General features: G+C 37.2%; 2 protein-coding genes across 2 annotated transcripts; both read right to left on the reverse strand.

Moving 5' to 3' along the window:
- Nucleotides 1-883: 883 nt before the first annotated feature.
- On the reverse strand, nt 884-4,153 carry LOC130748766 (uncharacterized). Its single transcript, XM_057602009.1, has 4 exons — nt 3,695-4,153; nt 2,766-2,987; nt 1,413-1,438; nt 884-1,325 (listed from the first exon to the last, which is right to left on the reverse strand). The coding sequence occupies exons 1-4, from the start codon at nt 4,091-4,093 to the stop codon at nt 1,085-1,087; spliced, it is 888 nt and encodes a 295-aa protein (XP_057457992.1). The 5' UTR covers nt 4,094-4,153; the 3' UTR covers nt 884-1,084.
- Nucleotides 4,154-10,594: 6,441 nt separating this feature from the next.
- Nucleotides 10,595-12,351, reverse strand: LOC130748682 (uncharacterized). Its single transcript, XM_057601922.1, has 2 exons — nt 11,596-12,351; nt 10,595-11,174 (listed from the first exon to the last, which is right to left on the reverse strand). Exons 1-2 carry the CDS (start codon nt 12,310-12,312, stop codon nt 10,761-10,763), a joined length of 1,131 nt encoding a protein of 376 aa, XP_057457905.1. The 5' UTR covers nt 12,313-12,351; the 3' UTR covers nt 10,595-10,760.
- Between the last annotated feature and the right edge of the window lie 324 nt (nt 12,352-12,675).

Below are 12,675 nucleotides of genomic sequence, written 5' to 3' on the forward strand. Positions count from 1 at the left end.
GAATCTTAACTTTTTCGAAACTGGTAAGATAAAGTGGCTTTGCTGCAAAGTTTTTGAACAGATTGGAAATTGTGATTGGTGTGGGGAATAAGGGAGAGACATTCTGGCACACACAATTAGATTGCACATGGCTTGCAGAACCCATTTCCATTTGGTTTACCCAAGTACCCAACATCGCTATGAGAACCGGCATAACCTTCAGTATTACATGGACAATAATTGTGTACATTTTGTACGGATAACCCTCTTCAACATGAATAGTATTAATACACATTATTTCACTTTGAACCCAATTTTCACTATTTCATTACAGCTGATCTCATAGTAGGATTTCTCCCATGTGAGGTGACATACCCAAACATGATTCATCTGATGAACTTCTGCAGGGAAATGATGGGTTTTTTATTCAAAAGTTAACTTTGAAAATTACAAAACTAAATTATTTTTTTCAAATTAAGTTAACCCATATATGCACTAGCCACCAGAACTTGCTAGCCTAAATGAGCAGGAGCGTAATCCCTCTTAACCTAGATACTCAACTGCCATGTGTATGATTATGGTGCACAATTATGAATGTCACTTGACATGTCTCAGACTTCATTACTAGCTGGTTTAAGTAGCTATTTACTGCAGGTTCAAGACAAGAGCTCACGGAGTTGAGATTGATATTGCCATCTAGGATCAAGACATCCCTTACAAAACAGAATGAGCTGATCTGATATGGCGTGTTCCTGGGTGCTATTTTACTGCAAAATTTCATTGCAGGGAATGGTTTATGTTCCAATGTGCATTATTACATAATGCTATAGCACCCTATTGACAACCCTGGTAAATGTAAATATTAAATATAACTAATGTTGAAAACTAAAGGACAAGAGGAAGGTGAAGGAGAGAACAAGAGAATATAGCTACTATTAATATTCAACATTAGGACTGGTAACTGCATTAAAGAACACTAACCATCTACAAGTTACAACACTATTCGCCAAAGTGAAAGATTATGAAGAAATGTATAATCCTCTACAAGCAGATAAGATTTGCAGACCCGTTCCTCCATTTTAAATTCACTACATTTCCACCATAACTATTGTGCATCATTTGAACTTTGTTCTTCCTTTCTGCTGCTCAGCTCAGTGTTATTTGCGGGACTCTCATCCAGTGAATTTGATAAACTTGACTGATCAACGCTTTTGCTTTCAGTTTCCTTTTCAGTTGAACCACCCGCAATGGATTTGATGGCAAGCTGGCCGGAATAAAGAAATAAACCAAGGGAATTTAGGCCGAAAATAAAGGTCGCCAGGTACGTCAAGCCATTCACAAATGTCCTGTGAAAAATTGTAAGATGATAGTGAGGTCATGTTCTTAAGAAAGATAACAGAAAGGCCCCCTGATAGACAAGAGACAGAAGCTACCTTATGGCGATTGTTATCTGGCGGACCTGCAAAGCATAACATTATACTGTCAGACTATCTAGTGCAAAATATGTATCACAGTACATAATACAATCCGATAATGCAATAACCACAATCCTAGGCTCTAGCAGCATAAATTGATCCTTTGCTACAGTTAGTGCCTGCACATAAATGCTTACCCAGATATATAACCACCTTAATTATGATGAGTTATGATGAGCATAGCACACCTTCAAAATCTGATAATTTCACCTCAAACAAATCATGTAACTGATAAATTTGTTTTTACAGTTTACATGCTGAGTACTTCAGTGATGATCATTAAATATTGAGTTTTCTATGCAGTCCAGGTATACATTCAAATGCATAGTTTCCAAATTTTAGCTATTTACCCCATTTAATATCTTACCCTTTGTGCTTAACTTTGGAAAATCAAAGTCAAAACATAACTGAATTTAAAGTATGTATTTCACCATCAGAGTTATCAAGGCCCAAACTAAATAATTAGACTTCCAATGATTAGCATAATCTCTATTCTCTAGTTTCAACATGGCCTCACTGATCTCCAATGGTTGAACTTCAGTACAACTGAATAATCAAATCGTCACAGTTAAGACTCAATTAGGCTCATAAATGACACTGAATAACCATGAATTGATACTAATCCTCAAAATTAAATAGTCAAGTAACTATAAACAATTTCGTGAACTTCAAACTATGTCAGTACACCAATAAAAATTACTTCATATACAAGTGTTTCCCAACCCAACGAATAGAGGGTAAAACATAGGTAGTCCATAGATAAACAATTCAATCAAATACATCCAGTCAATAAATTCAATCTGTTCTTGATAGGTGAAAGAATCATTAAACCAGATATATTTTAAGACTTATTCCTAAAGGACACAACAAAAATCAATGCACCTGCGTATTCCTCGGAGGATTCATGTTAATTAAGCTACTCTTGCTTTCTCAACTAAAAATGTTTACTTTTTCAGCTTTTAGTAGTAATGTTTTGGATTCTCAATTTCAAAATTGTAACTAGAAGAAGAATGATAGGCAACTGAAGGAGCAATAGTTCAGAATGATTAATCAAGCTTACTAACAAGAAGAATATCAAGATGAAATGCTCCCCATCATTACAGTTAAGAGAAGTATCAGCACTCAGATTCCTAGATGTATAATATTTATCTTTGGTTTGATTAATAAAAAACCCTATATACATGCTATGCAACAATACTTTTTTCTTTGGTTTAATTAATGAAAAAAACCCTATATAACTCCAACCAACATGCAATGCAACAAAAAGAACAATACAGATCAAAGGACATGAGATGACTAAGATAGACATACAGAGAAATTGTCTGAAATTGTTTGTTTGTTTAGAGATGCTTCAATTGTAGTGGCAAACTTGTAGAAAATAAGAGCAATAATTCCTGCGGATATTCCCCCAAGAAATGTCTGAAAAGGTGAAGGAGGACCCTTAGCATCAATTGAAGCTGACCCGAGAGCTTTCAAGCTATCCAGAGCTTCTTCCTGAATGGACTTCTTCACAACTCCAGAAGACCTGAATTGCTAAAACCACAAAACTCTCTTCAATGAAGACATCGACTAAATCACAATAGCACACGTCAGTGACATTACACAGTAAATCCAAATTCACTTTTCAAAACCAAAACTCATGCTTTGAAGAACTCATTGATCAACAAAAACATTTTTGAATAAAAGAGTAAACTGAAATCCAAGAGTAGCAGAACATGAATTGTGACAATCATAGATTATCAAAAAAACCTTTTTTCTTCCTCAACGAAAAATTATTGGAATTTGACAGGTCTAACTCAACTCAAAAGCTAGCTCAAGCGTTGAGAGTTTCTCTACCCTTTATAAAGGTTATCTATGTCATATCTCTAAGCAATGTGAGACTTCTAACAAAAATATACAGAAACTTTGAATGGCATGCTATCCTAAAACAAACAGAAACTCAATTGCATCAGAACATGAACCATGGCAATTGTATATTGTTTTTAAAATAAGTGCATCATTGTTTCAAATAAACATTAAACAATCATTCTCTATTAACTATATTTTTCTCTATCCAAGTAGAATTTTAATAGCGGCACATGGTACTGAAGGGTACTTTAGTAACATTATACTATCAATAATTATCATCTTACTATTTATGACAAAACCTTAAACAACAATGTTTGTGGAACCGAACCAATGAACATTAAACAAACTTGGAGAATGAAAAAGAAGAAAGGAAAAGAAAGAGTTGTTGTTACCGATTCTTTGACACGTTTAGCCCTGCGACGGAGGGAGCGGAAGAGGAAGACGGAGATGGCACCGGTGAGGAGCACGCTGGAAGCGACTTGGATGGGAGAAGGGTCGTCGGTGGCATCGAAAATGGAAGGTGTTGAAGGAAACGGGATTTCGATGGGGCCCTCTCCCTCTGCGTCTAAGTCTATCGAGGTGCTGAGCTCTGCGGCGAGGTGGGTCAGCCATGTCCAAGAAGAACTTGAGGGAGGAATGGCAGAAACTGAAACAGAGTGGTGGAGAATAGAAGAAGTGGGTTTGTAGAGAAAAGGAGAAGAGAGAGTGGGTTTGTGGTGAGTGAGTGGGAGTGAGATTGGAAGGTTTGAGAAGAGATGGTGATGGTGGTGGTGGAACTGAGACTGCAACATTGGGTATGTATTATATGGTAATCACAAATGCAGTAGAATGGAAGAAGAGCAAAGGCCCTATATCCATTACACATAAAATATGATAATAGTTTAATACTTTTTCTTTTGCAATTTTCTTTTCCTTTTCTTTTTACTCTTTGGCTTGATGGACAACAAATAAAAAAAAAGTCCAAGAGAGCCCACCAAAGGAACTAGCCTAACTAAGAGTGGCTCACAAGTGAGGACCCAAAACAAAAGGAGTGGCATGTACTTTCCCAATACATAAAAAAGGGTGAGAAACTCAAGTCACATAAACCCTAACTAATGAATAAATATGAGAGTTAACTATATTTTTAGTCCATATAAGATAGGTGAGTTTCGAGGTGTAAGGTTGTAAATTCGTCCCTCAATTTGAGGAAATAATCCAGTTTTAGTCCTCGCTGAAGCCTGAGCTCCAACCACATTACCATGTGTCCTTAGCGATCATTCGCAAAGTCTACCATAGGAAAGACATAATGAAAATGTCATCTTGTCGTCGGGCACAATCCCATATCAAAATGGGTGGGAGGAGTGATGAAAAGGGTGAGTGAGGAAGAGATGGAGATGATGTGTAGTAGAGAGGAATATAGGGGAAGGAAAGGGGAGTTTTGGTGAACTATGGGAAGGAGAGGGGAGTTTTGGATGGGAACGAGAGGGGATTTTTTGGTTTGTTCGAGGCTAAAGAAAGGGGATGTTGGTTGATGGAGGTTTTGGGTCATTGGATCAGGTTAGAGTATCTAGGTTGCTGTGCTCTTCAGAAATTGGATGGTTCGAGTTTGGGGTGTGCCACTGCAAAGTGTAGGTGGGAGGGATAGGGAGTTGGGGTTGTTAGATTTGTTGTTGTGTTGTGGTTAGGTGAATTTTTGGGTTGTTTTTGGGTGTTCTCGATTTGGAAGAAGCTGAGGTGAGTGAGAGAGTGGAAAGGAGGGGGTTAAGATCTTTTGTATTTTTCATTTAGGTTAACTATGTTTTTGAAATTTTTACATTAGTAGTGTTGAGTTTCATTTTCAAGTATGGGTTTGTTGAAGTTTTCAAGTTTAAGTTGAAGGTTGTTGTGAGTTAGATGGTGTGGTCCACAAATCTTGCCACATCACAATATCTTGCCACATTATAGATAATGTATGAGAATTTTTTCTCAAAAAATTTCCAAAATATAAATATATCAATATTATACTTAAAATTCAGAGAATTTCAAGCACATTGTCAATTATGATAATGAAAAAATAGTAATATATTAAATAAAAATATTCATAATTATTCGGGTCTTAGAGCATCTCCAATACTAGTTCTTAATTTTTAGTTCTTAACACTATTCATGTGGGCTCATATTGCCACATGTGCTTAAGCAACTCTCAAGCAATTTTCCTCCAACCATGAGTTCTTAGTTCTTACCACTATTCATTTGGTTTCACCAACCACATTATTTATATTTTTTATTTTCATAAAGTAATAAAACAAAACTCATAAAGTTATAAAGTAATTTGGATGAGAGAGAAAAAATATTTTTTTATGCTAAGAACTCAAAAAGTAAAACTCTTTATATAAGACCATGAGCAATGGTTGGTTGAATCTTGTTTTGTTTACCCCTTCTCAACCCCACTTTTTCTCTTCCCAACACTCAACATCATCTTCTCTCTCTAATTCAACACTCATTCAACTTTAACCCACTCCAATAGTTTTACTTAACTCTCAACATCCTACCCCACCACTTTTTTATTTCACATTTTTATTTAATTTTATATTTTTGTTTTTATGATTACATAAAATTACAATTATCGATTTAAATTAAATTAAAACAATAAACACTTAACAATTTAATTTTTTTTAAAATATAGACTATAATTTATTTTATTTTCTTAACTTAAAATGCAAGACACCAAACTAAGCACACCATAATTTATTTTATTTTCTTAAAATAGAATGCAAGACAACAAACTAAGCACACAATAACTTAAAATGCAAGACAACAAACTAAGCACACAACACACAAATAACGTAATTAGTACGATACAAATCATCTTCAATCCTGACACATTCCAAACTTTGCCCAGATGTGCTTCACTAGATCTGCTTGCAGTTCGTGATGAACATTTGAATCACGCAACTCGGATCTAGCACGCACATGATTTGCAAAAGCGGGTAACACCTCGGTCGAGTATGGTTGCGGTGTACTAGATCCACTTTCCCCAGATTGCTCAAAATCGGTCCAACGTTGAAAATATTTATCTCGTTCATCCTCAACAATCATACTATGTAATATGATGCATGACCTCATAATGATACTCAAATCATCTATGTCCCACAAGCGAGCTGGTTCACGGATGATTTTAAAACGAGCTTGAAGAACTCCAAATGCACGTTCGATGTCCTTCCGACATCCCTCCTGAACTTTTGCAAATAACTTATCGGGTTCACTTTGAGGAAGTCTAATCGTTTTGACGAAAGTTGGATAAGAAGCATAGATACCATCAGCTAGATAGTATGCCATATTATAGGGACATTGATTCACAAAGAAATTCACAGCTGGAGTCTTTCCCTGTTCCACGTCATCAAACACTGGTGACCGATCTAGAACGTTTATGTCGTTCAACGTTCCAGGACATCCAAAAAAGGCATGCCAGATCCATAGATCATGAGATGCAACTGCTTCAAGAATAACTGTTGTGGTTCCCTTATCCCCTCTAGTAAATTGACCTTCCCATGCTTTAGGACAGTTTTTCCACCCCCAGTGCATGCAGTCAATACTCCCGATCATGCCTGGGAACCCCCGCATGTCACTAACATGTAGTATTCTTTGCAGGTCATCTTGGGTTGGTGCTCTCAGGTACTGTTGCTCGTACAATCGTATGATTCCTTTACAGAATCTACGTAAACACTCCAATGCTGTAGTACCTCCAATTTTGATGTACTCATCGACCGCATCTGCTGCCACACCATATGCTAACATTCGCATTGCTGTGGTACATTTTGCTAAGGGTGATATACCTTTTTTATTGGCTGCATCAACTCTTTGGGTGAAGTAGTTATCACTGCTTGAAAGGTCCCCAACGATTCGAAGGAAAAGTTGTTTTTGCATCCGGTACCGACGACGAAACATTGCATCGTCATATGTAGGCTCATTGGCAAAGTAGTCGTCAATTAGCCTCTGGTTTGCCGCTGCATGATCTCTACCGAGATATTTTCTACTACGAGGTGCAGTATCTTCCAATATTTTTCTTCGACGCTCTCTAAATCGGTTCAGTACATAAGCTTCTTCAATTTGACTATTTTGAATATATGCTGCAAGATCAAAAGGATTTTCCGATGGATCCATTTGTTGTGAAATTTGAAGTAGATTGGAAGAGATTTGGGATATTGGTACATCAATGGATCTATGAGTCCATATATATAAGTACATTGAATGGTGGACACTGGAGGATTTGAAATAAGTTATCAACTAGAGTTAATTATCGGAAAAGGACAAGATTCGAATTGAGTGGTACATATTCAAACACAGTTACCCGAAAATTATTAAAGCCAAACACTACTGACTTGACACCACTTGAAAATTATTAAAGCAAACACTACAGACTTGACACCACTGGCGGATTTGAAATAAGTTATCAACTACAGTTAATTATCGAAAAAGGACAAGATTCGAATTGAGTGGTACATATTCAAACACAGTTACCCGAAAATTATTAAAGCCAAACACTACTGACTTGACACCACTTGAAAATTATTAAAGCAAACACTACAGACTTGACACCACTTGCGGATTTGAAATAAGTTATCAACTCAGTTAATTATCGGAAAAGGACAAGATTCGAATTGAGTGGTACATATTCAAACACAGTAACCCATACATTAAAGCAAACAGTACATACTGAACACAAGACTTGAAAATTATTAAAGCAAACACTACATACTTCACACCACTGACAAGTTTGACCGAATACAGACAAAGACTCGTTTGAAATTAATTTCCAAATAGCTCTTCGGACAACTGCTTCAACAGCTCTTTCTTACGATCATCGAGATGCTCTGCGGAAGTTAGCTTTAGATACATACTAATTTTCTTAGCATTAGTCTTCTCTTTCATCGCATTAGTCTTCTCTTTAATCAATTGGTTAGTCTCTACTTGCATCGATGCTATCTTCTGCAATCGTTCAAGCTCTTTCTCCTTGAATTGTTTGTAATCATCCCACTCTTTGTCCACCTACTCCAAGGCAACTTCTCTAATTTTCTTTTTACTCTTTTTTTTAGCTGCCTCCCTACCCATTGGACGAGGAATTGATCCTATAGAGTTTGAGCCACTTGCATCACTGTCGTGTGATCTCTTAGATCCACTACTTCCCGAGCCACCATTTCCTCCTACCTGACTACAAAAACGTGGTTGATCACGGAGAGCGCGCCATTCATCCATCAAAGTAAATTGACCATTCTTCCCACTTGCGAATAATTCCTGCGCTTTTGCCAAAACATCATTCTCCGACCAACCGCTTCGTTGCTCACGCTTAGCGCTATCATAAGCGCCAATCCATTTACCCAGTCTTGTGTTCATATAATTCCAACGGTTTCGGCATGCAACCCAATCGCGCGGAGGATCGAATGAGCAATGCTCATTACAATACTCAACAATATCTCTCCAAAATGTTTCTCCTTTCTGGTTTCTTCCGACAACACTGCTTGTTCCACAATTAATCCACCCACTAATTAGCACTAGATTTTGTGCAGTGTTCCATGCGGGTGAAGGAGTTTTTTTGCTCTTAGGAGTGACTTCATTATCAGCTGGCCCGCCACCAAGATTGACTTGTGTTGAAAATTCCGAAAATTCCGGTACATCAACACTCGAAAAATTTTCAGGAACCATTGGCATATAACCACTAGACTGGGGTGTTTGAGATGAATATCTCATAGATCCATAAGATGGATGATAGTTTGGAACAAAGGATGTCTGATTGAAATTTGGTGCCAAACCAAAATTATGGGGATTTTGAGGACGTTGAATGAAAAATATATTTGGATCTTGAAAATTGTTGGGATTTTGAGGACGTTGGTTGGGAAATTGATTTGGATCTTGATAATTGTTGGAATTTTGATGACGTTGGTTGGGAAATTGACCAGGATCTTGATAATTGTTGGGATTTTGATGACGTTGGTTGGGAAATTGATTTGGATCTTGATAATTGTTGGGATTTTGGTTGTTATATGGGTAGTTAGATGAATTCTGGGTGTTGAAATGGTGATTGTTGTGATCCATTTCAAAACAAAGGCTAATAGAAAGATAGTAAGATGGTGAGAGAGATAATAAGAGAGTGAAAAACTTGGTTTTTTTTTTCTGTGTCCAAATCAAACGAACCAAGTCTCTATTTATAAAGGAAAAAAAATCATGAATTTTGATATAAATTTTTTTTCCAGAATTTTTTTTTTTTATGAAATAATTGAGTTCAAAAAATAAGGGAAAAAGAAATTCGGCGACCCAATCAGATTTGGACACGTCACACGCCTTGTCTGCGCGTGAACGCCACGCGCCTGTCGGTGGCCACTGCCCTCGCGCCACGTGGCATGCACTGGCTCTCTCAACTTTGTTGAGCTTCCTCAACATTTCTCCCCTTCATCTCTCCTCCACATCACCCTCAACATTCTTCAACAACCACTACAACATCTCAACAATCCTCAACACAATTTTTCAACAACCATTGCTGATGGTCCAAGAACCGAGTTTTTATTTTTAAGAACTAAGAAATCTATGTCAGAACTAAGAACCTTCTATTGGCGACTCTTACCGTTCTTATCCTAAATATACGCAGATCTAAAGGTACAATCAGGTGCATTGGGAGAAATCTTGTGCCATCAAGGTTCAAGGCCCAATCAAGTTTAAAGACGACAACTTCACTATGGCGATCTAGAAGAATACAATTAGCAGAAGGCCAACCAATACCCTGAACAATATCAACTTGGGACAATGACACACACAATGGATTAATCACAAAACTCTTATCCTGAAACCGTGGCAAGGAAGCTTGGAGAACCGATATGGAAGATTAATTATCAAGGAAATATATGGATTACGGAATATCCTGAGCTCGATAGAATCAAAAGAAGATTCCATGGCATTAGGGTCCAACAACCTATGAAGGTCAAAAGTCAAAGCAGAGGCTCTACCATGAGGAATATAGAGCAAATGCGAGGAAGACCCACCATCAGCTCAATCTCTGGTAAACTAAACGAGGTGCACCATGTTTATCGATAGTTTCACAGATGCAACAACATACCATCAGGTGAAAGAGTTCTTTACTAACGTAGGAAGAATTGAAGGTATATATATATCTAGAAATACAAGAAGAGGAATAGGAAATCTAAGTTTGGGTTCGTCGGGTTATTGTTTTTTTTATCTTGGTAATGTAAAATACACTTAATTCTTTCTCAATTTAGTGTGTAAGAGGATTTGTAGGTGAATGGAGTAGGAGGATATGGCAATGCTCATTTAAAACAAAAGGATTACCAAGAATTATTATTATCATTAATTTGGCTGCTCCTAAAGCCATTAATTGTTACAAAGAATCGATCAGTGAAGTGTCATTATGATCCTTGTATCCAACATTTGGGTTGTAATCTCAAGGTTTCAACTTCAAATTATCACATAATTTCCTTTTTGTCTTGTTTTTTAGCATTCCTGGTACACATTTGATGCCACAGCTCTAGCCCAAAACTTGATTTTCTGTTTCATATCTGATGCAGACATGTTAGAAGCCCCACTTGGAATAGGAGGAGCACAAGTTTGCACCAACCATGCTTCTGATAAGTAAGGTCCCCTTGCTGCCTTATCTTCCTCTGTCTCATCTCTGTTCTTCTCTTTCAAACCTGGAATTATGTTAGCTAAACTTGGGCTTAAACTTTCTTTCTCAAATTTGAATCCCAAATCCTTAAATCCTTGAACTTCTTCAAACTCAAGATCACTTAGGCTTCTCCTCATTGTTTTCTGATTTAGAAACTTGCGTCTCATCTCCACAGTACCTTCTGTGTTGAAGCTTTCAACCTCGCAGTTTCTAACTGATCGACTTCTGGGAATGCTGCAACTCTGTCATCCATAGTCCAAAACAAAAACAACATGTTGTAACATGAGTTAGCTACAGTACATTCAAATCAATATGACTTTGGAAGCTCATGAATTTTAAACTGACAATATATATAAAGAACTATTGACTTTTCCTGAAAGGTAGCATTTAGCAAATAGCAGTAAGCTATATATGCTGCTTGTCCTTTTCTCATTGTATGATTTCCCTTGTGCCAAAAGGTTTTGGCATTTTGGGTTATTCAGCCATATTGAAATTGGCTACAATGAATCAATCATAAGCTAGATTTATGTGGCAGAAACATGTTAACAAAAATCATTGTTCCCATGAGAAACCACCACAAATTGCAGGTGTCGCGTCGCGACTGGCATTTAAATCATATATGAATAAAAAAAATGCATTTACAAAAGAAAATGATTATAGTACCTTAGAGGGTTGCCTTGGTGGCAGGTTATCAACACTGGTAGGCGTTGATGGTTGCTTGGGGGATCTCCCAGTTCTAGGAGGACCATTAACTTGGAACTTTTCATCTCTCCCTATGGATGAAGGCAAAGATGGTGTTCTTAGGAGTTTGCTTTTTCTTTTATTGCAATCACTTTTATGATGTCCTTTCATCTTTGCACTCTGAGGTTTACTAGCCGCTTGAACCACTTCAGTATCTAATGATTGGTGCACCAATTTTCTTCCTTTCTTCTCATCTTCATCTCTCACTAAAAGTGGGGGCATGGATGGTGCTCTCTGGATCCTCTTTGGAGGAACAGAACCACTACTGTTATGTGGTTTACTTGATGGTGATTGGTGCATCAATTTGCCTCTTGTAAAATCCATTCCACTCTTATCTTCTTCTTTTACTCTAAGTGGTGGCATGGATGGTGCTCTCTGAATCTTCTTAGGAGGAACAGAACCACTATTGTTAGGTGGTTTACTTGTTGATGAGTAACTAGATACATCAGAATCCTTCCCCAAAAAATCTGGGCAGATTAGCCCATAGGAAGGGGAAGGATCAGAGTGACACCTTGGAATCGTTGGTCTTATATTTAACATGTTATCAAAGTACCAACACTCCTCAAGAAGATCCAAGGCTTCCACTTTTTCATCCCTGGAAAAAGAGGAAGATTCACTAGAGTTGTCATTTGGTTCCATGGTTTTCCACTTTCTAACTCTGCCACGACTTTATGTGTTCTGAATTTATATAGGGTGTACTTGCATGCATCACTTATCAATGAATTATGTTTAAATTCATTGAATGTTTCACAACTGTAGTGTTGATTATTTTGACTATAAAGAATGGTGATGAAGCTGTGCTTTGTAGATAAGCCATGTGAGATATGACACCATGTGCTTTAACATGTCCTTTGCATTATTTTTTAGCCCCATTATGATTTATGATGTTACATTCCAAAATCTTAAGTATTATCTAAAAGGGGAAATGGGATTTGTGAGAGGCATTTGATGAATTGAATAAATGCAAGAGATGGTTGGATGCAGAGAGGCCAAGTGGGGCTA

Source organism: Lotus japonicus, chromosome 3 (genome assembly GCF_012489685.1).
Source record: "Lotus japonicus ecotype B-129 chromosome 3, LjGifu_v1.2".
Classification (NCBI taxonomy): domain Eukaryota; kingdom Viridiplantae; phylum Streptophyta; class Magnoliopsida; order Fabales; family Fabaceae; genus Lotus; species Lotus japonicus.

Coding starts and splice junctions, on each gene's coding strand:
- LOC130748766 (XM_057602009.1), bottom strand. CDS start 4,093: ATGTTGCAGTCTCAGTTCCACCACCACCATCACCATCTCTTCTCAAAC. Junction 2,988..3,694: donor CTAAACGTGTCAAAGAATCG/GTAACAACAACT, acceptor TTGTGGTTTTAG/CAATTCAGGTCTTCTGGAGT. Junction 1,326..1,412: donor CAGATAACAATCGCCATAAG/GTAGCTTCTGTC, acceptor AATTTTTCACAG/GACATTTGTGAATGGCTTGA.
- LOC130748682 (XM_057601922.1), bottom strand. CDS start 12,312: ATGGAACCAAATGACAACTCTAGTGAATCTTCCTCTTTTTCCAGGGAT. Junction 11,175..11,595: donor CACCAAGGCAACCCTCTAAG/GTACTATAATCA, acceptor TATGGATGACAG/AGTTGCAGCATTCCCAGAAG.